Below are 24,363 nucleotides of genomic sequence, written 5' to 3' on the forward strand. Positions count from 1 at the left end.
GAAGTCATAAAAGACTGAAGTGGTAAATTCACCAAAACCTTTTTAGTTTCAAAAAGTTACAATCCCTCAACCAGAATTTGCAGGCACCTCTTACTTATATAAAGGTAAATTCAACTAATTTACGTATCTTCCACTACAAATATAAACCACAGAAGACAAGAATTATCAGGCATTGAGTTAAAACAAATAACAAAACAATGTGTTATTTCCCATTAAACCCTTTATGTAAAAGCCAAATCAGAGAAGGAAAAGCAAGAGATTTATGGACTCATTATTGAGTTAGTCATTTTCCAATCACTATAATCGAGCCTACATGAGTATCAGCAAGCAAAAGTGTCAATATCATATGGCTGAACAGGAAAGATAAGGATCTGGGATTTGGTAGGGAGTTATACATATCAATCATTTTGTTTTGATAACTGTGGTGTATGGAACAACTTGTGCGCACCTCGACTAATCCCACGAGGTACTTGCTACCTCCCACCAGTACAGGTACCGAGTAACTCTGTCTACCAAGAACTGGACAGATGAGAAGAAATCACCTAGTGTAAACTTGAGACCTCATGGTTCTCAACCCACTTCATTGACCACAAGGCAACGCCCTTGAGTGTTGTTGTTATGTCATACATATCAATCGTAAAGGATAAGTTGGACACTGGTGCCATTCATATCTGATATCACATCAGTTCCATCATGCTACCCTTTGGGTGCATGATTTAGGTTAATAGGAAAAATCAATATATTTTCAATGTCGTTTCAGGATTAAAAGATAATGTATTTAGTCTCTTAGATAATGACCTAAATGGTTCAACATACCCTCGGAACACATTTTTATAAATGGTTCAACATACCACTGTTTTGTGACATCTTTGGCTAACGCAAGGATTTGTTAAATTATATCACATCTACATTTAGCATTAAAATTTACAGGACACCTTTGACTTTTGATATTTCATGTAATTCATTGAAATTTCCAGAAAAACTGGCCTCTTGGTGCCGAACAGTCCAACTCCACCTGTGGGATTATACTGGGTATGTTGGTGCCGAGCAGTAAGTGTTTGCCATCAATTTTTACTAAACACAAGCCCTCACCAAGACGACGAATAAAGAACCAATTAACATTCAGGCCCCAATAAGAAAAAGAGGATAATTCAGGATTTCAAAGAACAAGAAACTATTTTCAACCTATAGGAGTGAGTAATTTGGTCAGACTTACAATCACCGTCACTGCAACTATACATAACCTAATCTCTAAAATGTGCATTTGAACAACCCTGTATATGCTGATCCGGGGATTATAATCAATTAGGGTGGTTTTGGAATGAGACAAGTACATCAAATGCTAAAGAAACAGAGAATCAAAAACCGAAGAGCACCTTGAAAGATTGGAAGAGAATGTAATCCAACTTTTTTCCAGAAAATACCAAATTGTGAACACCTCCAAGAACTAGTGCAAGTTCCATCTCAGTGATTTTGTGACTCAAGAAGGATGTTTGTGGCTGTATTAACATCATTTCTTGAATGGATGAGTGCCTGCCTTGCCGAGTTCCTATCAAAGCCCATCGACACCAGCATAGCAATAGCGTCTTCTGGTGGCTCTGGGGTGGATGAAACTGGAGCTGGGTAATTCCCCTGAAATATGCAGGAGAAAGCAGTAGACTCATGTTAGAGCATTCATGATCTTTCAAGAAGGAGCATAGAACCTTTAGATGAGACTGAAGTTGGTTTTCCATTGGAACACACCAAGAATCAATTCATTGGTGATGAATATGGGTTCATCAATTCACTCATATTTTGAACAAAGTGACCTCTCAATTCCATCAGTCCAGATAAAATGTGAAATTCAACGACATAAGTGAAAAATGTGAAAGCAAAACTTAACTGACAAAAACTCTTTAACATAAAAACAAGATTCCAGAGTGCAAATAGCAGTTCATTTAGTTCAATCACTTGCATTAGCCATCTGGACGTTGTGGCTGAAATAAGGGTCAGATTTTCCAGTAGACATGGAGAGGACAAGCAATGTTTAATCATTACCATATTCTCATTTGAACATCAGAAAAGGTAACTTTGCAGTAGATATCACAGTTCTGTAATTTCATTATTCATTTTTCTTTCGTTGTCTCTTTTTTTCCCTCTCAATCATTTCACTTACATATTTGGATTATTTATTCTTCTTTTCTTTGTCTCCTTTCCCCCCCTCAATCATTTCAGTCACATACTGGAATCAATAAGAGATCTTGAAACTTCTGAGATTCTACGACACATACTCATCTGAAAGTAACCATGGAAAATAGAACTTTGGGGAAATTATCATTGGTCAGTACTCGTCTCCCTGACCCTAGTTTTCTTTATTCATGTGTCTATTTGCCTTTTCATCTTTCAATATTCTTTCTGCTCCACCATCCTCGCACCCAATCCACCGCAGGGGTGTCTCTGTCTCTCTCTCACAACACTTACTTTTTCAAATAGACCCTACCCTCCCCCCCCCCCCCCCCCCCAAAAAAAAAAAAAAAAACCTGCCCCAATAAATTAAAAAGTACTTAATTTGTGCTATCATCATTGGATTGCCAAAACAATGTAGGAAGTGAAGGAGGGCTATACCATTTGCTGAATTCTAGAAACAATTCTAATGTTCTTTGGCCTTGGAAGCACATATGGAAGACTATGATTCCATATAAGGTGGCATGTTTTGTATGGTTAGTTGTCAAAGGGCATGTTTGACACAGGATAAGCTACAAAAAAAAGGGACTTCAGCTATGCTCTATCTGCCCTTTTTGTGGAAGACTGCAGAGACAAATAATAATTTGTTCCTGCATTGCAGAGTTACCACCCAACTCTGGGATATCTTTTTGGCTAGGATAGGTTTGAGCTGGACAATGCCAGGGTTCACTGGAGATGCTGTCTTGCTGAAACAGAAAGGGGGGCACCAAAACTCAAAAAAGAAGATGGAGCATAATCCCAGGATGCATATGGTGGATTATTTGGAAGGAAATAAATTTGAGATTTTTTGATGGCAAAAGCAATTTAATCCAAAAGATAAAGCTCAGCTGCATTTTGCTATTTCACTTTTGGTGCAAACAGGAATACAAAGAGGACACAGTGGCTCTACTTCAACTCCTAGAGTCTCTATTGTTTTCCTTTGCATTTAGCAGTTTTTTTGCTCACTTTTAACTCTGTAAATACTGGCTTAACAGCCTTTTTTTTTTTGTGATTAATACAAGCTGTTACCATTATCAAAAAAAGAAAACATGGTTTTAGCTGCTGTACTAGGAGAGGCAACAGGTTGTTCTTCGCACAAGTTCTTTCACTTGAAGCCAAGGCATATAGAAAAACTCCAGTATTCTCTGTTTCTCTTTTTTGGGTAAATAAAGGTAAAGTATTCTCAATTATGTTTGGCGTAAGGCGATGAAGAGAAGATAATAGTTGTGGATTACAGATGGCCAGGGAGAGGACGTGAGATATTGATGGGAAATAAATAGTAACTATTTCTCCTTCAGAATTGGATACTTGTGAACATCTCGATCTCTAATAGCCATGAAGGGATATCTTATTTGGGTCAGTGTTGTGAAAGGCGAGCGCCATCTCGCCAAAGTGGCGAGGCGTGGCTCTGCCGCCTTTTAGGGCTGTGGCGAGCTCACCTTCAAAAGGCGAGCCAAAGGCGCTAATGGCGCCGAGGCGAGGCGACAGTGGGTATTTAAAAAAAAAAAAAAAAAAAGCAATTAAAAGTTGAAGACTTAAATGAAAACAACTGCTAGGGTTTTTTTTGCCTCTCTCTCCTTCAAGCTTTTCAGGTACGCTCTCTTTCTCCTTCTTCTTCTTCTTCTTCTTCTTCTTCTTCAGTTCTTCTTTCTTCCTCCTCTGTTTTCTTCTTCTGCTTCTTCTTCTGTTCTTCTTTTTTTTTTCTGGCGACTCCTCTGTTTTCGGCGACTTCTGCAATTTTTTTTTTCCTCCTTCTATTCTCTTCTTCTTTTTCTACTCTGTTTTTTTCTTTTTCTATTTTCTCCTCTGTTTTTTTTTCTCAACTGCCAGTGAGGCAGTGACTGTATTTTCTCCTCTGTTTTTTCTGTTCAATAATTATTGAGTCATTGACTCACTCAAGTTCTAAACTTTTAGAATCTACTATCTACTTTTAATTTTTGAATTGAAATATTTGCTAATATGTTATTGCTCGTGAGATTTTGATTATTTATATATGCAATTAAATATTTTAATTTTTTGGTATTTATTGGCGCCGCACTTCAAAAGGCGAGCGCCTCGCCGCACTTCAAAAGGCGAGCGCCTCGCCGCACTTCAAAAGGCGAGCGCCTCGCCGCTCGCCTCGCCTTAAGGCGAGGCAGGCCCTTGTCGCCTTTTGTCGCCGCGCGCCGTCCAAAACACTGATTTGGGTATTAAGTGCTTTATACAATTGGAGTAATACTGGTCCATTTTTAGGCCAGCCAATCCAACGAAGATATGTGTTTTAGATGACTGACAGAGTCACACAAGCAGGACTCCTTTGCATTCCAAGGCAGCAACTAAAATCAGGCATTTCTTTCAACTAGCCTGACACTGAGACACACTCAGCTTTCCCTTAAAACATCAAAAGAGTTAACAACTACATTATTAACTAACTAAACCAAGGCATCAAAAACAATACTTAACTAACTAAACCAAGGCATCAAAAACAATACTTGCCTCCATTTGGCGACCTGCAAAGATTGGTACATTTCCTGGAGCATTTCTTGCTGGTGCTGAAGGCGGTGGCGTGTTACCAATCGATGGCAAAGAAAGTCGAGCAAAGAAGGATGTAATAAATCCTGGGAACTAAAAGAAGAAAATTGATGCAAGTCAGCTTCTTAATAAAACATCATGGCAAACTGTGTCTTATAAAAGGCCCAATATTAGCATCTCAAGCAAGAAATTATTTGGAGAACATCATTTCAAAACCATAAAATCAGTAGGCAAATCAACAGCGGTGCTCAGAGTTCTCTGCTTCTATGAAGCTTATCTACTTGTTCCTACATTGCATTACGATATCTGGGCTGATAATTACCTTCAGCGGGAAAGAATGTAGGGAACTCTCAAGATTTAAAAAAAAACAAGTGCAAGCATTAGCTTGGCCTTCCAGCAATAGCATTCAGCCTATAACTGAGCATTTGGTGAAAAATGGTGCCTAATAATTTCTTGTAGTCAAGGGGAAAGGAAAAACACAGGTTGAGTCATGAGACTCAAACTTGTGTCATGGAATGTTAGGAGATTGAATGATCTGGGGAAAAGAAGGTCAATTAATAGCCTTCTTCTAGATCAATGGACAGCTGATATTATATGTTTACAGGAATCAAAATTAGAGGGGTATTTTCAGGATCTTATTAAACAAATTTGGGGTGGAAGATGGGTGAAATATGCATGCTTAGAAGCTAGTGGTACCAGAGGAGGGATTCTTATGCTCTGGGATTGCAGAGTATGGAAGGGGGAAGTACTTCAAATAGGTGCATATACTTTAACTTGTAAATTTGAGGCACTGTTACAGAATTTTAACTGCCACATATCAGGAGTCTATGCTCCAAACTGCAAGAAAGAAAGGAGGAACGAGGAACTGGGAGCAGTCAGAGGACTGATGGAGGGTCCATGGGCTGTATGTGGTGATTTTAATGTTTGCAGGTTTGCCTCTGAGAAGAGGAACTGTCTGAGGAGATCCTCAGCTATGGTAGAATTCTAAGATTTTATTGATGACATGGAACTTCTAGATTTGAACTCAGAAGGAGGAACTTTCACTTGGTTCAGCGGAGATACTCATAATAGAGCATCCAGAATAGACAGCATTTTGTGCTCGGCTGAATGGAATAATCAATTCAGTAACATGAAGCAAACCACACTCCAAAGACTGACCTCTGATCATGTACCAACTGCCCTATTGTGTGGTTCCTGGGAACATAGTAAAGCATACTTCAAATTTGAGAATTGGTGGCTGAATACTGAAGGTTTTGTGGGCAGAATCAGCTCTTGGTGGAATTCCTTTGTTTTCTTTGGGAGACCTGATTACATTTTAGCTTGCAAACTTAAAGCTCTAAAAGGTAAACTTAAGGAATGGAGCATGAATGAACAGGGGAATTTGAAGATCAAAAGGGTCAACTTGCTTGATCAATTGGCAAATTTGGACTCTGTGCTTGATAGAAGAGCTCTGACAGAGGAGGAGGCAATCAAGAGGGCCTCTACACTTATGGAGTACGAAGAGCTATTAAAAAATGAAGAGACTGCATGGAGACAAAGATCCAGGGCTTTATGGTTGAAAGAAGGCGACGACACAAGATTTTTCCATAACACTGCCAATGCTCATAAGAGAAACAACAATATTGATCATCTGGTGGTACAAGGGGATCGCATAGCGGAACCAGAAAGAGTCAAGGAGGAAATCATTTCTTTTTATAAAAAACTCTACACAGAGACAGAGAGCTGGAGGCCTACTGGAGACTTGATTAATCACCCCTCAATTACAGAAGCAGAGAGGGATTCCCTTCAAAACAGATTTGAGGAACAGGAACTATATAGCTGCCTGAAGCAGTGTGCTATAGATAAAGCACCTGGTCCTGATGGGTACACAATGGGGTTTTATATCAAGTGTTGGGATGTTTTAAAGCAAGATATAATGCAGGCTTTTCACAATTTCCATGATCAGGAAATGTTTGAGAAAAGCTTCAATGCTACTTATATTGCCTTGATCCCCAAAAATGCAGGGGCAGAGGAGCTGAAAGATTTCAGACCGATAAGTCTGATAGGAAGTTTCTACAAGCTTTTATCAAAGGTTTTGACTGAAAGGTTAAAAAAGGTGATGGATAAACTAGTGGACTCTCAACAGATGGCCTTCATCAGAGGGAGACAGATAATGGATGCTGTGTTAATTGCTAATGAAGCAGTGGATTCAAGAATTTCACAAAACAAGCCTGGCATTGTGCGCAAACTGGACATTGAGAAAGCATATGATCATGTGAATTGGGAGTTTCTTCTTAGAATTCTAAAACAAATGGGTTTTGGGGAGAAATGGATCAGGTGGATCAGGTTCTGTTTGTCCACTGTCAAGTTTTCCATTCTTATCAATGGTGCTCCTGAAGGTTTTTTTGATGCTCGTAGAGGGATTAGACAAGGAGATCCGTTGTCACCTTTTCTATTCATTCTTGCCATGGAGGGTCTAAATAACATGATAAAAATAGCCAAATCAAATGGGTGGATCTCAGGTTTTGAGGTAGCCAGAGAAGGCGACAGGAGTTTGGAGGTGTCTCACCTTCAATATGCAGATGACACTTTAATTTTTTGTGATGCAGAAGAGGAGCAGGTTAAGTTTCTGAGATTCATTTTGGTCTACTTTGAAGGAATCTCGGGACTTCATATCAATTGGAGGAAAAGCCATATTTATCCCATTAACTCTGTCCCTAATTGGAGTTGTTGGTCTCAATTTTGGGCGGTGAAGTGGGTCAGTTACCTACTGTCTATCTTGAAATGCCACTAGGTGCAAAGTCAAAATCCAAAGAGATATGGGATGCAATTTTGGAGAAATGTGAAAAGAAGTTGTCCAGATGGAAATCTCAGTATTTGTCTCTGGGAGGCAGGCTTACTTTGATTAATGCAGTGCTTGATTCTCTACCAACTTACATGTTATCTCTATTCCCTATCCCTTCTGGAGTGGTTCAACGACTGGATAAGATTGGAAGATCCTTTTTCTGGCAAGGGAACAGTGACAAAAGAAATTTCCACTTAGTAAAGTGGAAAGAACTGATTATTAGCAAAAAACAGGGTGGTCTTGGTATTAAAAATTTGAAGAATCATAGTAAGGCATTAAAATTGAAGTGGCTATGGAGGTATTCTAAGGAGCCTCAATCTCTTTGGGTAAATGTTATCAAGATAAAGTATGGGGAACTGGATTGCTGGGTCACCAAGGAGGCAAATAACCCATATGGTGTGACCTTATGGAGGTCCATCAGAGCCTGGTGGCCTTTCTTAAAGAGACACTCTGTCATTAAAGTTCAGAATGGTAATAAAACATTCTTTTGGAAAGACAAGTGGTTGGGCAGTAGGAGCTTGCAGGATTCCTTTCCTGATCTGTTTATTTTGGCTCAACATCAGATAAGACAGTGGCTGACATGTGGTCACCTCAAGGTTGGGAGCTGTTTTTCAGGAGAATGATGAACGACTGGGAAATTCCCAGGTTGACTGAACTTTTTAGCCTTCTGGAAACTTTTCAAGGGGTGAAAGATGGAGAAGACTGTTTGTGGTGGACTGGACATACCAAAGGGCAGTATATGGTGAAATCTGGGTACAAGATTATGAACACAACAGCGCCACAGACCTTTATTTGGCCTTGGAAACACATCTGGAAAGTAAAGATACCACACAAGGTTGCTTGCTTTACTTGGTTGCTAGCTAGAGCCTGTTTGGATGGGCTTATGCCTATAAGCTGCAAACAGCTTATAAGCTAAAAAAAATAAGTTGGGGTAGTCTAACTTATTTTTTTTGGGCTTATAAGCTGTTTTCAGCTTATAAGCTGCTTTAGATAAGCTAAGTCAAATGGGCCCAATTATTTTTTTGAGCTTATTTTAAGCACAAAATGACTTTAAGCTGGCCAGCCAAACACTCAAAAAAGCTGAAAACAGCTTATAAGCAACTTATAAGCCAATCCAAACGGGCTCCTAAGGAGGCTGTGCTGACACATGAGAACCTGATGAAGAGAGGCATCACCATAGACTCACACTGCTACTTATGTGGGACTGAAGCTGAAACTGTAGGACACTTATTTCTACATTGCAAGGTCACAAGCCAGTTATGGAAGATTTTTCTCAATCTCAGGGGCATCTCTTGGACAATGCCTAGCAAAATTGTTGAGACTCTTTTTAGCTGGGAGGAGGCTGGGATTGGGGCAAAGAATAGAAGAAATTGGAGGATCATCCCAGCATGTATATGGTGGACAATCTGGAAAGAAAGGAATGCCAGATGTTTTGAGAATAGAAGTAGTACAATTCAGATAATCAAGCTCACCTGTGTTAAGCTACTTTGTTTTTGGTGTACAAATGCATACCCTGAAGATACAGAGACAATCCTAGATGTTCTTGATTCATTTTAGGATTGCAGCTATGCTTCAGTGACTCTTGTTTAATTTTTTATTTTTTTTATGAAGGGGAGCCTTGGCGTAACTGGCAAAGTTGCTGCCATGTGACCAGGAGGTCACAGGTTCAAGCCGTGGAAATAGCCTCTTGCAGAAGTGCAAGATAAGGCTGCGTACAATAGACCCTTGTGGTCCGGCCCTTCGCCGGACCCCGCGCATAGCGGGAGCTTAGTGCACCGGGCTGCCCTTTTTTTTTTTTCCTTCTTTTCTCCTTTTTTTGTTGTAAAGGGGTTTTCAGTACTTCCCCAGTACTGGTCTATAATACAAAATGTTACCTGTTTCAAAAAAAAAAAAAAAAACTTGTAGTCATTCAGAAGTCAGAACAAGGGTTATTCCCATCAACTCAGACAGAAGATGCATGTCCCAACTACATGAAATTCAAGTGCAGAAAAGCAATGATATTGACTAACAGCAAATTCTACATGTGTGCATGCAAGACTATGTCAAATTCGCCAGGCTTCTTTTTTTGGATCAAGCAAGTTCTCCAGACATATAATAACAGAGAAGCGATAAGTATCGCATAAATACCTAATATATACCATGATATTATACTGACTATCTTCAGAGAATGCTAACTCAGTATATATATATATATATATATATATATATATATATAGAGAGAGAGAGAGAGAGAGAAAGTTTTGAAGAACAAGAACAGGGCTAACCTTCACTCTCCTAATACGGAAAATGTTCAAACGATACAAGCAACCTGCAATTATTCCACAGAGCCCGGGTACAATAGATCGTTTCCAGGATGAGAAAAGAAGCTGCAAGATAAAATATCAAGTAAATATTGATGAGAAGAAACTCAATCTAGGGACAATATTTATTTAGAAGCCATGATAAAGGTATAAATACCTGGAGACCAGCTAAATAAATAAAAGTCTTGTCAGAAAAGTGGAGACTAAGTACGCGGAACCGGGTAGAAACCGGAATGTCGAGATAAAAGGGCACAAAGGAAGAAAAAATTAGTCCATAGGGCCCAGACAGGATACTCAAGGAAGGATCTGAAAATGAAAAATTAAAATACATCAATGGCTAAGGAACCTGTTTTTCCAATTCAAGAATAGCAATAAGAAGGCCTCATGCAATAATATTTTTGCAAAAGTAAAACGCAAATTGCATTAAAGTTACCTATACTAATGGAAACTACAGGCGAAACTGGAACAATGTAGACCAGAGACGGTCTTCACCGAAAAAGAGAAGGATCAAACTAAGTTGATTATTTTGGTTTAGCATCATATTAAGCACCTCTTTCCTGCAAACTTGAGGTGAGCGATGCCTTACAAATCAAATGCTGAACAAAGATTTGGCACCTAGAAACTTTAGATTTCCAATTTCCAGCTGTTATTGCCAATTACTACTCCTTGTTACTCTTAACTATGCACATCATACTTCTCAAAGACCAACTGTGTAGCCAGCTCTCTAAATTTGGAGCAGGTTCTGATGATACACTAATTAGCCAGCTGAAGGACTTTGAGAATGTGCCATATAAGTCTAGTTATGACCCAAAACAGCTACTAGTATACAAGGTTCTGAGATTTGCCTAGACAAAGTACTAGCTAACGTAGTGCTTTGTGGTAAGGAAATTTCAGGGAGGTTCTTTTACAAAATTATCAAAAAGAATTCTTTTACAGATAAACCATATTAATAACAAGATAACTTAATACTACATAATCTGAAGGAGCACAAGTATGGTCCAAAGCCTCTAAACCTTTCAAATAGAAACATAATGATTTCTTCCAAACTCTAACTGTATCAGGATCAGACTCTTCACTATTCCGTTTTCTATGGCATTAGAAGCCAGAGATGATTGAGGGTTGACAAAAAATAAGCACTAATTCTTTCAAAGAGATGATCGGTCCTATACACAAAGAACAGTTGGAGTTAGCCCTTTAACAGCTGCTTCTCTTACCTATTATGGATTTCGACTTCCATTTGAGTAATCAATATAAGATACGACAAAAGAGAATGAAAAATATAGACCCCTTCACAAGCTACGACTGTAAAGGAGAATGAAGAATATAGACCCCTTCAGGCTGTTATTTCCATGCAAATTCATAGTAGTAAAAAATAGTTAAAAGCAACATGTGCTCAGTATGCACCGACATTGATGATTTACAATGAAAACTATTAAACTAAGCATGGAAAAATTCAATCAGACACTTCATGGACTGAATCATGATAACCCAAAGAAAAAGAACACATTCCCCTTGAATGATGCAAATATCATGGCCAGAAAGTTTGAGGAAATATTATAAGAAAAGGGGAATCCAGATTTGTAGTTCGTGTTGCTTTTGGAAAGTTTCTACACTTGTAGTTGTTGAGAGAAGTTCCTTCCTGGGTTTCGCTATTTATGTATTTCCATTTATGTTGTAAGGTGTATTATTATTTGATAAGACGCTTAAAGGTGCGTCACAACTTTTGATATCTTCTGGAGATATCCAATTTGCTGTATCTTCGTTGAAACTTGAGCAGCAAGCTACATATAACAAGCTACGAGTCTCGGTAAGCGCATTGGGCGACTTGGACAGCAAGTCAAGAGTCTTTAGGAGGAAAAGACAGCTAAAAAATTTCTCACAAGAATCTGTGAACAGGCTGCTGCAGAGCCTGCCCTCCTAGCTGCCATCCTACTGGGTTATGCAGATTATCCTTGTCTGTATTCTGTGACCTTTTTCTTATCCTTTTCTGCTCCGCCTGCCTCTTATCTCTTCTCTCAATTTCTCTTCTTTTCTGTTTTTTTAAATTAACAAGGGAACCCGCAGCAACTACCCTTCGAGTGCACAAGGTAGACCCTACTCTAGTCTAATAGCCCGCAAACCACATAAGAGAGGTAAACCTACTAGGAAAGCCCTATGCGACAAGCTCGGCCGAGAAAGCATACAGGGGGCTTCGAACTTGAGAACCCCAATTTGAGAGATCACCTACTCAACCAACTCGGCCACCCTTGCAGGTATCTGTTCTCTCAATTTCTGCTTATCACCTCTCAGTTTCAGTACTTTGTCATATCTGCACCACCTCAAACCATCACTATTTCCTTTTTTATAAGGACAAAACATCACCATTTCTTATATCCATATTAGCCCCATCTCATGCCCCACTTCCACCAGTTTTGGAGCTTTAGGAGCCTAAAGAACGCATTCTCTATGTTAGCCACCTCATATAATTATTTTGTACGATCCAGCCTCATTGTTCTGATACTGAAGAACCCAACTCTTTCTACCAATAGATTTTCTAAGCACGGTCACTTCTAGCAAGGTTGAGAAGATTCAAAAAGAAATATCATATCAGATGATTAGAAATGACCAATACCTTTAATAAGTTGTAGAGCAAGAACCTCAAGCAATAAAGAGATGACAAAAGAGAATAGCAGGAAAACCTGCAGAACAAGAGGTAGAAAAGTAAACTACAATGTGGAAAAGAAAGAAAAATAACAGGTAGAAAAGAAAAGGAAAAAGGTATTTACTATGACTTCTATTATTTGCCAATTAGTTGATTTAACACTTGCTGCTTTTATTATTTGTCCATTAGTTTATTAAGCAAGTTGAAGCTGCCCCAATATCTTATCCAAAAAAAGTACTACCTCAATAAGCACTTACAGAATATTTGTTCGAACCGATTTGCCTCTCAAAGACACGGAAGTAGTACAGCAGATATAATCCAAATACAAGTTCAGGGGTAGATGAAAATGTAAAAACAGATATGATCAGCTTCCAGATTTGAAGCTTGTGGAAGATATCCTGGCACAAGCAAAAGGATACATCAATCAGCAGTTCTACTATATTATTACAGGGAATCCTACTGAAACAATGAGATCATACCTAAAAGGCTAAGAAGATAGTAAAAGAGAATAAATCCTCTATAAACAAACTGTATATTAGAAGAAAAAAGAACCCTGTGTTTTATTAATTTCAAAAACTCAGAATGGATTTAGCTATGAGATGAAAACACATATATTACGTTAAAAGAGAATCCTATATTTCTTAAGTTCGAAAACTCATAACAGCTGAGCTATAAAAGCAACATTTATATTAGGACAAATAAGAACCTATTTTTCTTAAGTTCCCAAAACACACAGATGGAGTTGGGTGCTTCTAAACCCATTAGGAATTGTGTGGTATATCCCTCGCTATTACAAATAAGTTACATGTCTTTACACGGATATTGGCAGAGCTCATATCCCTTCACATTCGAACGTTTGGTAGTAAAATAGGAGAAGGTCATCTACAATCTTGTATTGCTATTGGATGATGGGTATTTGGTAAGACAATTAGGCCTATTAAACCTCCATAATGTATTAGCAACCAGTGTTATCAAAAGTGAAAAGCACACTAAGGCTCTAAGGTCCTTTGGGGCTTTAAGCTCAAGACGCAAGTAAAGCGTGGGCTTCAATGAAAAAAGGCGCAAATGGAGGAAAAATACAAATATGTATGTGTAGTCCAAGATTAATAATCATAAGCATGAATAACAAATCTATGGACAAAGAAATTGATTTTTTTTTTTTACAAGAAAGTAAAATATCAAATTTTTAGTATTGCATCTTCAGGATTACGCTCATTGGCTAGGAAAAGTATGCCATGAAGCCTTGATGACAACACTGAAGCGCCCATAAAGCGAGGCAAAGCGCTCAACATGTTTTGTGCCTCGCTTCAGGGCTTAAGCGAGTTTTAAGCACACCTTTGACAACACTATTAGCAACCTTATCAAGTGAGCACATAAAGTCTTCATCACTATTGGATAAAATAGCTTGATGATGTCATAATAAAAAACGAATGTGGTTGCATTTACACTACCGTACATTGTACGAATAAAACCACTTGATATCGATGTTACGTGGACTCTTTTCAAATAACCTGTACTAATACTTGATAAAAGCGTCATAGTACAAGTGGATTCAAGGTCAGCTAGTTGTATCTGCTACTTGTGCTTAGTCATTGTTTATTGTGATGTTTGACTAAGGAGTTACGTGGTTCAAGCTCATAAAGAAACCATTTAACTTTATCCAGGTTTACAGACAAGGAAGAAAACGGTTAAGTAGCTTCAAGGAGTGACAAACCGATCTCATGTTCAATAGATATAGAAAATAACCTCTTTTATCATATCCTCAAAAAGCAAAACATGAATAAATGAAAAATGATCCAGGAATACTGCTACTACATAGCTATGCATGACTTGATGAGAAAGCAGGCTGTATCTTTATCCTCTTAGACATAAATAATGAGTAACAACCACGAAATTACTCTACCTCTGTTCCCTCCCTCCACTCAGAAAAAATAAAGTATGTGTACACCTTAACAACTAAGCTTAGCTGCCACTATGCTTATAATTGGACAAGGGTCAACTAAGCAGACCTCTTTCATGAAAAGAAGAATAAATTAAAAGGCCATTCTCAATTCAATCAAATGTATGAAATCTCGCCAACACCATTAAACAAGTTAACTTGTCGGCCTAGGCTATAGTTGTGTTCATTTCCATCTCGTATTTGAGAGTTGCTACAGTTTGAATCTAGAAATAGAAAAGGAACAACAACAACATACCTAGTGTAATCCCACAAGTGGGTCTTGGGAGGGTAGGATGTACGCAGACCATACCCCTACCTTTATAGGTATAATAACAACAACAACATACCCAGTGTAATCCCACACAAGTGGGATCTGGGGAGGATATAATGTAAGCAGACCTTACCTCTACCTTCATGGGGTAGAGGGGCTATTTCCGATAGGCCCTCGGCTCAAAAGAAAAAAAGAATTTGAAGCAGGGTTACAAGAAAATAAGACGGCAAAACAACAGGATACAAAGCAAATGAAGCACTAAATATAATAGGTCACTATGCACTAAAGATCTAATCATTATATTCTTCTTTTCACATTTCTAGAAACCCTTCAACCTAATTCAACTCAAAACTTAGCCCATTCAACAAAATATACACAGGCAACAAAAAGACCTAATTTGTGAGGCAAAAAAAGCAACATCGTAATAATCAAAAGGTGAAAATTGTTCCGTCAGTATCTAAATACACAAATCCACAAAAGAAATATTATCCCCAAAAAAAAAAAAAAAAAAAAAAAAAGAGCCGAAACAAAGAGAAACCCAGAACGATAATGGGTCACTATGCACTAAAGATTCAATCTCTATATTCTTCTTTTCACATTTCTAGAAACCCTCGAATCTAATTCAACTCGACAATTAGCCCATTCAACAAAATATACACCAGGACAAATTAAGCCCTATTTGGTGAGGCAAAAAAGCATAATCAGTGTAATCAAAAGGTGAAAAATGTTCCATCAGTACCTAAATACACAAATTCATCATTGTCTAAATACACAAATCCATCAGTATCTAAATACATATATTCATCACTATCTAAATACACAAATCCATCACTGTCTAAATACACAAATCTACCCCAAAAAAAAAAAAACACCAATTAAAACAAAAAAGAAGCGAAACCCAGAAAGTAGAAGTACCTGATAAGACCATCCTAGCTGATTTGCACGACCTCGTACGCCAAATATGATGGTAAAAATGGTACACGCAATAACCAATGCCCTTGTCACTGGTGCATTGTCTATTTCAAAAATTACAACATCAAAGTGAAAATTCAATTAGAAAACAAGCAATTGTTACATCAAAAAAAGTGTATATAAATAGAAATTGAATTGGGATTAATACGTACTGAAACCAGATGGGCCGACGTTCATTTTTACAGCGATTACAACGAGCTTTTTACCCTTCTATTTCACCACTAATTTACCACTTTGGGTTTGTCCCAATCTCTTTACCGAACAAAGATCTGCTAAATCCTACCTATTTACTGAGTAGAAATAGGAAACTAAGATCAATTTTACCTTGCTATTTTAGTAGTTTGACTGGTCACACACTTGGGGTCCTTTGGTTTGTTCTTCACCGAGATCAATTTTTCGCAAGTTAAAAATAACCGCGTTTGTTGAAAACCCTTCACTTTTTGTTTTTAATTGACAAGACAACATAAACCAGAAAGAAAAAGAAAAAACAATAAAAACATGTGATAAATTGAAAATTACTATTTTCCTTTTTTGTAAAGTATGAGAAAACTATATTGATGTTAAGTTATTGTTAATTATATTGATGTTAAGTTTCTTTATAATTTTAGTTATTTCTGAGATTTGAAATGTATATAAATCTAACTTAGGGCCCGCTTGGCCATGAGAATTATTTACTTTTTTTCGGAAAACTTTTTCACTTTTTTTTAAAATCAATGTCTTATCGTGAAGTTGTATTTAGAATTTGAAAAACACCAAAAACCTTATTCTCACATTTTTTTTCACTTTCATTACATTCAAACAACTAAATATTATTTGCAAAAACGATAACCAAACACAACTTCAACATCAAAATTCCAACTAAAGTGAATAATTTTTTGTTTTCATGGCCAAATGCCTACTTATAAGTATGATTAAAATATAGCTTGAGGAAAGAAAATGCAATAATTGACTATCGAGTTATATTTACCGGCTTACTTAAAATCACAATATCTTTAAGGGGTGGGCGTTCGATTCTTCAGTTCGGTTTTATCAAACTTCAGTTTGGCTATTTCGGTTTCGATTTTTTGAAGGTGGACACCGAACACCGAACCAAACTAGTTCGGTTTGGTTTTTTGAAGTTTGGTTCGGTTTGGTTTCGGTTTTTTCAATTCGGTTTTTTTTATATGATATTAGAAGCGATTCCATTTATACTAATTCATATTCTCAAAAGCAACAAAACATAAAACTAACAAATTAAAATCAAAATCAAAATCAAAATCAAAATCAAACAAACAGGATACATAAGAACAGAAAACCATAACCATAATATAGGATTACTAGGTGTTATATACATACGGTAAGAATAATTAAGAAAATACATAAAGGACATACATTAATCCTAAAGACACATCCCGGTCATCTTTCTTTGTTAAGGATATTTGATTTTCTCAACTGAAGTGGAAAATTAGGGATACAAAAACAAAAGAGAGCTTATTACAATTGAGTTTTTTTTTTTGCTTAAACTTAATGGGTCTGGACTATTTTAATTTTTTTGGGTAATATATAAATTTCGGTTCTTCGGTTCGGTTTCATCAAAGTTCGGTTCGGCTATTTCGGTTTCGGTTTTTTGGAGGTGAACACCGAACCAAACTAGTTCGGTTCAGTTCTTTCGGTTTCGGTTTCTTGAAGTTCGGTTCGGTTCGGTCCAGTTTTTTGATTTTCGGTATTTATGCCCAGCCCTAATTTGAAATGTATATAAATCTAACTTAGGGCCCGCTTGACCATGAGAATTATTTACTTTTTTCCGGAAAACTTTTTCTCTTTTTTTGAAAATCAATGTTTGATCGTGAAGTTGTATTTGGAATTTAAAAAACACCAAAAACTTTATTCTCACATTTTTTTCACTTTCATTACATTCAAACAACCAAATATTATTTGCAAAAACTATAACCAAACACAACTCCAACATCAAAATTCCAAATAAGGTGAATATTTTTTTGTTTTCATGGCCAAACGCCTACTTAGAAGTATGATTAAAATATAGCTTGAGGTAAGAAAATGCAATAATTGACTACCGAGTTATATTTACCGGCTTATTAAAATCACAATATCTTTAACTAGGAAATATATCCGTGCTTCGCGCGGTTATTAAAAACACAAGGATAATTAAATTTATCAACAATTTTTTTCTAATACTCAAATATTAAAAAATAACAAAAAAGTAGACTCACGTGAAGAGATTAAGAATATTTCAACGTGTATTAAACGTTAGTGTCGTGACATCAAATGGCAGAAAATTGAAGTAGAATGAAAATATATTTTCATCTAAAAGTGAAAACTTATAGTGATATAATGACGAAATATTTGTTCGAATCATAAATTTTAGCAGTGTTGAGCGTCTCTCAAGAAACCCCAATCAATGATTATAAGAGTATTGCTCTTGATAAAATATTTGATGTTGTCACACATATTTCAATTAGAAATCCAATAATATTGAGTTATTGAAGAAGTATTATTTTTCAATTAATTTCATCTTCTCTATTTTAATGTGTCCAGAAAAGTATAAAAACTTCAACTTCATATACGAATTATATCATCTCATTCTAAAATCAGTTCCAATTAAGATTAATGTTGAGTATATACAAGTTGGAGATCTAGTTGCATTTGAGTTATATTTGATTCACTTTTTAAGAATACTTACATATAACAATTTTGCCCGTGTTTTGTAACTGAGGTTATTGCCACATGAAATACATATATCTTCTTCTTTTCCTTCAAGAAACACTTACACATGATTAAATAATAATTGCACCATAAGTTGAGCTATTCAATTTTAACTTGTTCTCTCAACTATTTTGAAATACTCAAAAATAAGATTGGATATCCAAAACTAATAACAAATTTTGTCATCTAAGGAAGAAAAAAAAAAAAAAAGGAAAAAAGGTAATAGAATAAGCAAAATACGAAGGGTGATCATAGGGGAAATAGAAGACAAATAGGTCAGCATACATGACACAATTGATGATAATTCTTTCAAATCTTGCAACTGCAAAACGCTTAAAACCATTTTAAATATTCATCAGTTATCCAATCATTTTAGAAGAGAAATGTTAAATCTTTAATAATTTAATAGTTAACAGATTCAATAAAGAAACTACATTCAAACAATAAAAAACTAATTAAAAAGAAAGAAAAACATAAAAAGGTAAAGAGATAGAATCGTCGGAGCCCTCAATAATCTCCTAGATGTCACATCTAAGTGAATCAACCCAAATTTTTTCACTTATATGAACTGGTGGCAACATGCTATAAGAACTTTTAGACTCAATTCATGGATTTTTGAATTTTATATTATTCTTCGTGATTAATTTGTTTCATAAGAAATATAAACTAAACTCTTATATGTATTCCTCAATTTCTTTGGTACCTTCCTTCCGCACAATTTTAATTTCCACTATATATATATATTTTACAAATTGCGAGTATGTAATATTTACATTTCACATAATAATATAGAATGTGATGCGAAGGAACATATATTGCCTAGTTTACGGGAATTTTGTACTGGTGATTGACTTCAGGGTTCATTAACTAAAGGATTCCTTTTTAATCGATATTATTAAGGATGTAACCTTAGGAATTACCTCATTGCATGATGGGAAAAACATTTTCAATTTTTCATTTCCAATAACCATATTGCTAAAAATCAACAAATAGTAAATTAGAACATGCAAATTTGAATACAAATTAGCGTATGCACAACTTCATTCATAATCTCTATACTGTTCATAAAAAAATAAAAATAAAAAGATGCATAAGAACTAATTATAAGCTTAATTGTGAGTGAATAATATACATTAAATATTATTGAGTAGAGGTTACGAAACTGAAAAATTATTATAAGTATAATGATTTATTAGAGAAAACTACTACAAACACATATAATTATCATAAGAAAATTTAAAAGTAATGAAAACGGGTCTAAAGTACCTTTTCGTCGACAAAAAACATATCCAAAATAATCAACTCTCCATGTTTCTTGGTATTAAGAGATTCACACATCCTACAAACTCTAACTTTCACAAGCCAATCATTCCTACTACTGTCTAGCTCAAATAGAAAATAGCCATTTTTATAAGCCAACTAAAGCAAGTTACATCAAGCTCAAGTCACCTTTGCTCTCTATATATAGTGTAAATATAAAAACACACAAATGAATATGAAGAGGAATATGGATTAAAATACCTTCATGATTCATAATTAACATATCTAATCTGTAAGGAAGTGGAGAAACTAAATTACACCCAATTATAATTTGCATGATAAATTAAAGGAGGGAGTTATATTTTTTTCAGTTTTTTTTTTCCAACATTGCACGTTTAATCCGAAGCTACTGTTATGCTACGTGGGCTGAGTCAATTAGGCAGTTACTTGGCCTTTATTGTCAAGCAATACTTACTTTATGAAGGCTTTACCAGATTATGTAGAGAAATGAACAAAAAAAAATGCAAAAAATTGAGAAAAAAGATAAATAGAAATGATGGCCATAGAGAGGTGTCACATCACCTTATCTATGTCTAGCTTTATATTATATATAGATTCACTGTCCAAATTAGAACTCATTTTTTCCTAGACACTATTCCAGCATAATTAAAAATAACTTAACATCCAGGTAATTAACACTTTTCTCAAATAACTTGTTCATTCATCTATGTCTTTAGCAAAAACATTAAATACGTTTTTTTATACTCCCTCCGTCCCAAATTAAGTGTTACCTTAACAAAAAAGCTTTATCCCAATTTTCACTTATTCGTTTACTTTTCAAATTAAAACTTCTTTCTCCCCAGAGTAATGACACTATAATTATCTTAAAATACAATTCAATACAATTCAATAATGTGATCTGCATTATTTTTTAGAAGTTTAATTTAAAAATACTAAGCAACTAGTCTTACAATGCGTGCCAAAAGTTTGACCGACCCTCACATACTAATACCCACCATTAGAGGTTTTGAGCCTTGTATATCGGCTCTCGCTATTTTTCTAAGGTGAAACCTAAAGACGGGTCAATGTTATGAGTTTTTAAATTTAGAATGATAACTTCAAGTGCTAAGAACTATATATATTATATATATTTAATGAATTTTTTTCACAAAATACATTATTTGAGCAAAAGTTTCTAAATTCGTAGCCGGACTTCTACCTCTGCACCTTGATGAAAGACATAAGGATCAGCTGCACTTCTCTTACCCCTAATTTTATAAAGTTCCTTCCTAAAACTAACTTAATATAGTATTAAGAAGTCATTTATATAACCCTTGAAAAAGAATGGTGCATCCACGTCACAAGAGCAAACGTCTAATTTTCTGGTGAGAATTTTGAACATTAAATGTGGGATAAAAAATAGTTCTATGGGATTAAAGGGTATAGATATGTCACGAGTCTGGAGCCTAAAGGGTATAAAAATACACGGTATAAACCAAAAGGGCATCATCAAAAATTTATATACCAAAAGGGGTATAACGTGGGCTAATCCACGTTATACCCCAAAAAACTTTTTCCGTTGTCAGATGCCATCAACGAAAATTTTTTTAAAACAAATGTATAACGTTCCACGTTATACAATATATTTTGTATAACGTGGATCAGTCCACGTTTTACAAATATATTTTGTAAAACGTGATGAAGAGTCGTGGACAGTCCACGTTATACAATTTATATTTATAACGTGGACTGTCCACGACTCTTCATCTTTATGCCCTAAAATATATTTCATGCTGATGGGTTGCTCTAGGAGTAATTAAACACATGGAGACTGCAAAATGGCATGGAATATGTGTCTTATATTATACTCCATGTAGGTACTGAAAAAGTTGTGAATGTTATCGAGTTTTAGATTTCCACTTGCATATGTTAAGTATTCAACCTACATGTATGTTGCAGCAAACTTCTAATATACTCCTATTTAATATGAAGTTAGTGATCACTTTCATCGTCTAACAAATTGATCCGAAATTCATACTACGTCCGGTTCCAAAAGAGTGTCCACTTAGCTATTTGCACACCCCTTAAGAAAATACTAACTTCTAGACAAAAATAGGTAATTTGATTGAATTACCTCTAATTAAGTATTGGGATTTGGTCACTTCACTTAATAAGGGTAAATTTGAAAAAACAAGGTTAATTCTTTTTTGATTTGGTTAGTAGACACTCTTTTTAAACAAAAAAAAATTAAAATAAAGGCTAAGTGGACACTCTTTTTTAAACCCGAGGAGTAGTTGTTAATGTTTCATTACTTCAAGCTAAGCCCACTTACACAATTGTTTAATGTTGATTCTTATAGCAAGTTTATATTTTGCATAATATAAGTGTTGAACAGTCGTCCTGCTTAAGCTTTGTATAGACATTGCATCTATAAATATTGTAAAAGAATTTTAGGGCATAAAGATGAAGAGTCGTGGACAGTCCACGTTATAAATATAAGTTGTATAACGTGGACTGATCCACGTTATACAATTTTTTATTTTTTTTTAATTTTTCGTTGATGGCATCTGACAACGGAAAAAGTTTTTTGGGGTATAACGTGGATCAGCCCACGTTATACCCCTTTTGGTATATAAATTTTTGATAATGCCCTTTTGGTTTATACCGTATATTTTATATCCTTTAGGCTCCGGACTCGATATGTCACTATGAGCCCTTTTCAACTACGAGATTTAACAAAAAAAAATAAAAAATTAAAGACATGGAATAAAAGCACGATATGTTGATAAAATAATTAAAAAATATCAAAAAGAAGTATTTATATTATTATTTAAATTCATTCCTTAATACCTTATTATTCTACAATCCTAACATTACTATTGAAACCATAACTGTCCCTTTATTCTTCATTACCCAATCAATTCTTTATCATGAATATGGCATTTACTATATCATAATGTTGATACGTTTTCAAGCAATACTCTGAGGACCAATTCTTATTGCCATTAACTTCTTGGGACGTTTAAGTGCTTATTAACGTTGGAGGCTTTTAAGCCATCTTTGATCAATATATATATTATTGTCCTTTCCTTTGTAGTTGAGATTCAAGAGAAATACTTCTTCCAATATTACAGTGCTGGGTTTTGTATAAAATAAATCTTTGTTAGATTCTGGCTCCTGGGTTTGTACTAGAGGAGCTTGTTGAATTTTGGGGGATACACCCATACAGGGGCAGACCTAGTAAGAGCCCAGGGGGTTCACAAACCCCCTTCGGCGAAAAATTGCACTGTATATACAAGGTGAAAACTATTTTTTATGTATATATAGTAGACGCTGAACCCCCTTAACTTCTTCATTTATGGCTTCTTTATATTTTTGAACCCCTTTGGCATAAATCCTGGCTTCGCCACTGCACCCATACCGGGTGAAATATCCTTAAGGACAGTGTCTTAATTGACATGCCTCAAGCTTTCAAGAATTTTCTGCAAGGTTCGTGGTCAAGTCTTTTCCGACAAGGTTCGTGATCAAGTATTTTCCGTAAGATTTTCAACACACGATATATGTCAGTATGTCACTGGTGCTGATCTACAAATGGTGCTGATCTACAAACCAGTCCACAAATTAAAAGCACAATCGACTAGCCATTACGCGATGAATTATGTAGCTATTAAAACATTACTAAACCAATTGCTCGTACATAAGTATGATTTAATCTCAAATTAACAGGATGAAAGAAATGAACTTAACTTCACGCATCATATTATTGTAATTTCCATGAAAATTCGATGTCAGATTAACAAGTGGACCAATTTCTCAATGGACTGGAAAAGTTTAGACTTGAATTGGGAAGGGCAATTCGCAGAATTGCCCTTCTTTTGGGGTGATCTTTAAATTTTGCACCTCATATTTGAAATCTTTAAATTTTGCCCTTCGGCTAAAACCCATAGGTTCCAGGTTCGAACCCTCACACAGTCAAAATTTAAAAAAAAACCGCAAGGCAGAGTTTAAATTTCGCTATGCCCCCACCGACATACACTTGTGAAGGAATTATCAAAGTTATGTCGGACCCGGCATACTTATGTCTTATGGGCAGACTTGGCATAAAGTATGCCGGGTCCGACATAAAGTTTGCCTATTAAAAGTTTGCCCATAAGTATGCCCCCACCGGTATAAACTTGTTAATGAATTACCAAAGTTATACCGAACCTGGCATACTTATGCCAAGTCTGCCCATAAGGCATGAGTATGCCGAGTCTGACATAAATTTGGTAATTCTTTAACAAGTGTATGCCGGGTCCGACATACACGCGACCCAAACCTTACCTTGCAATTTTTTTTTTAATTTATGCTTGAGCGGGGATTCGAACTCAGAACCTCATGATTTCTGCGTGAACGCTCAGAGTTGCAATGTAAAGGGCAAAACTTAAAGACCAGTAATATGAGGGCAAAATTTAAAGACCACCCCAAAAGAAGGGCAATCCGCGCAAAAAAAAATGAATTGCGTAGGGGTGCCCCAGCGGGAGCCCGCTAGTGCTGATCTACAAATTGAAAGCACTATCGACTAGCGTTTACGCAATGAACTATGTAGCTATTAAAACATTAATAGCCTTTACGCGATGAACTATGTAACTATTAAAACATTAATAATCCATTTGCTCGTACATAAAGTATGGCTTAAGCTCAAATTAAAAGGATGAAACAAATGAACTTTACTTCACGCAACATATTATTGGAATTTCC

The 24,363-nt window shown here is 35.8% G+C and overlaps 1 protein-coding gene across 1 annotated transcript; it reads right to left on the bottom strand.

The window, feature by feature from the left end:
• Nucleotides 1-1,157: 1,157 nt before the first annotated feature.
• On the bottom strand, nucleotides 1,158-16,091 carry LOC132607342 (rhomboid-like protein 20). Its single transcript, XM_060321276.1, has 8 exons — nucleotides 15,813-16,091; nucleotides 15,604-15,704; nucleotides 12,736-12,876; nucleotides 12,449-12,515; nucleotides 9,995-10,143; nucleotides 9,802-9,903; nucleotides 4,678-4,806; nucleotides 1,158-1,632 (listed from the first exon to the last, which is right to left on the bottom strand). Exons 1-8 carry the CDS (start codon nucleotides 15,835-15,837, stop codon nucleotides 1,465-1,467), a joined length of 882 nt encoding a protein of 293 aa, XP_060177259.1. The 5' UTR covers nucleotides 15,838-16,091; the 3' UTR covers nucleotides 1,158-1,464.
• Between the last annotated feature and the right edge of the window lie 8,272 nt (nucleotides 16,092-24,363).

Source organism: Lycium barbarum, chromosome 8 (genome assembly GCF_019175385.1).
Source record: "Lycium barbarum isolate Lr01 chromosome 8, ASM1917538v2, whole genome shotgun sequence".
Taxonomy (NCBI): Eukaryota; Viridiplantae; Streptophyta; class Magnoliopsida; order Solanales; family Solanaceae; genus Lycium; species Lycium barbarum.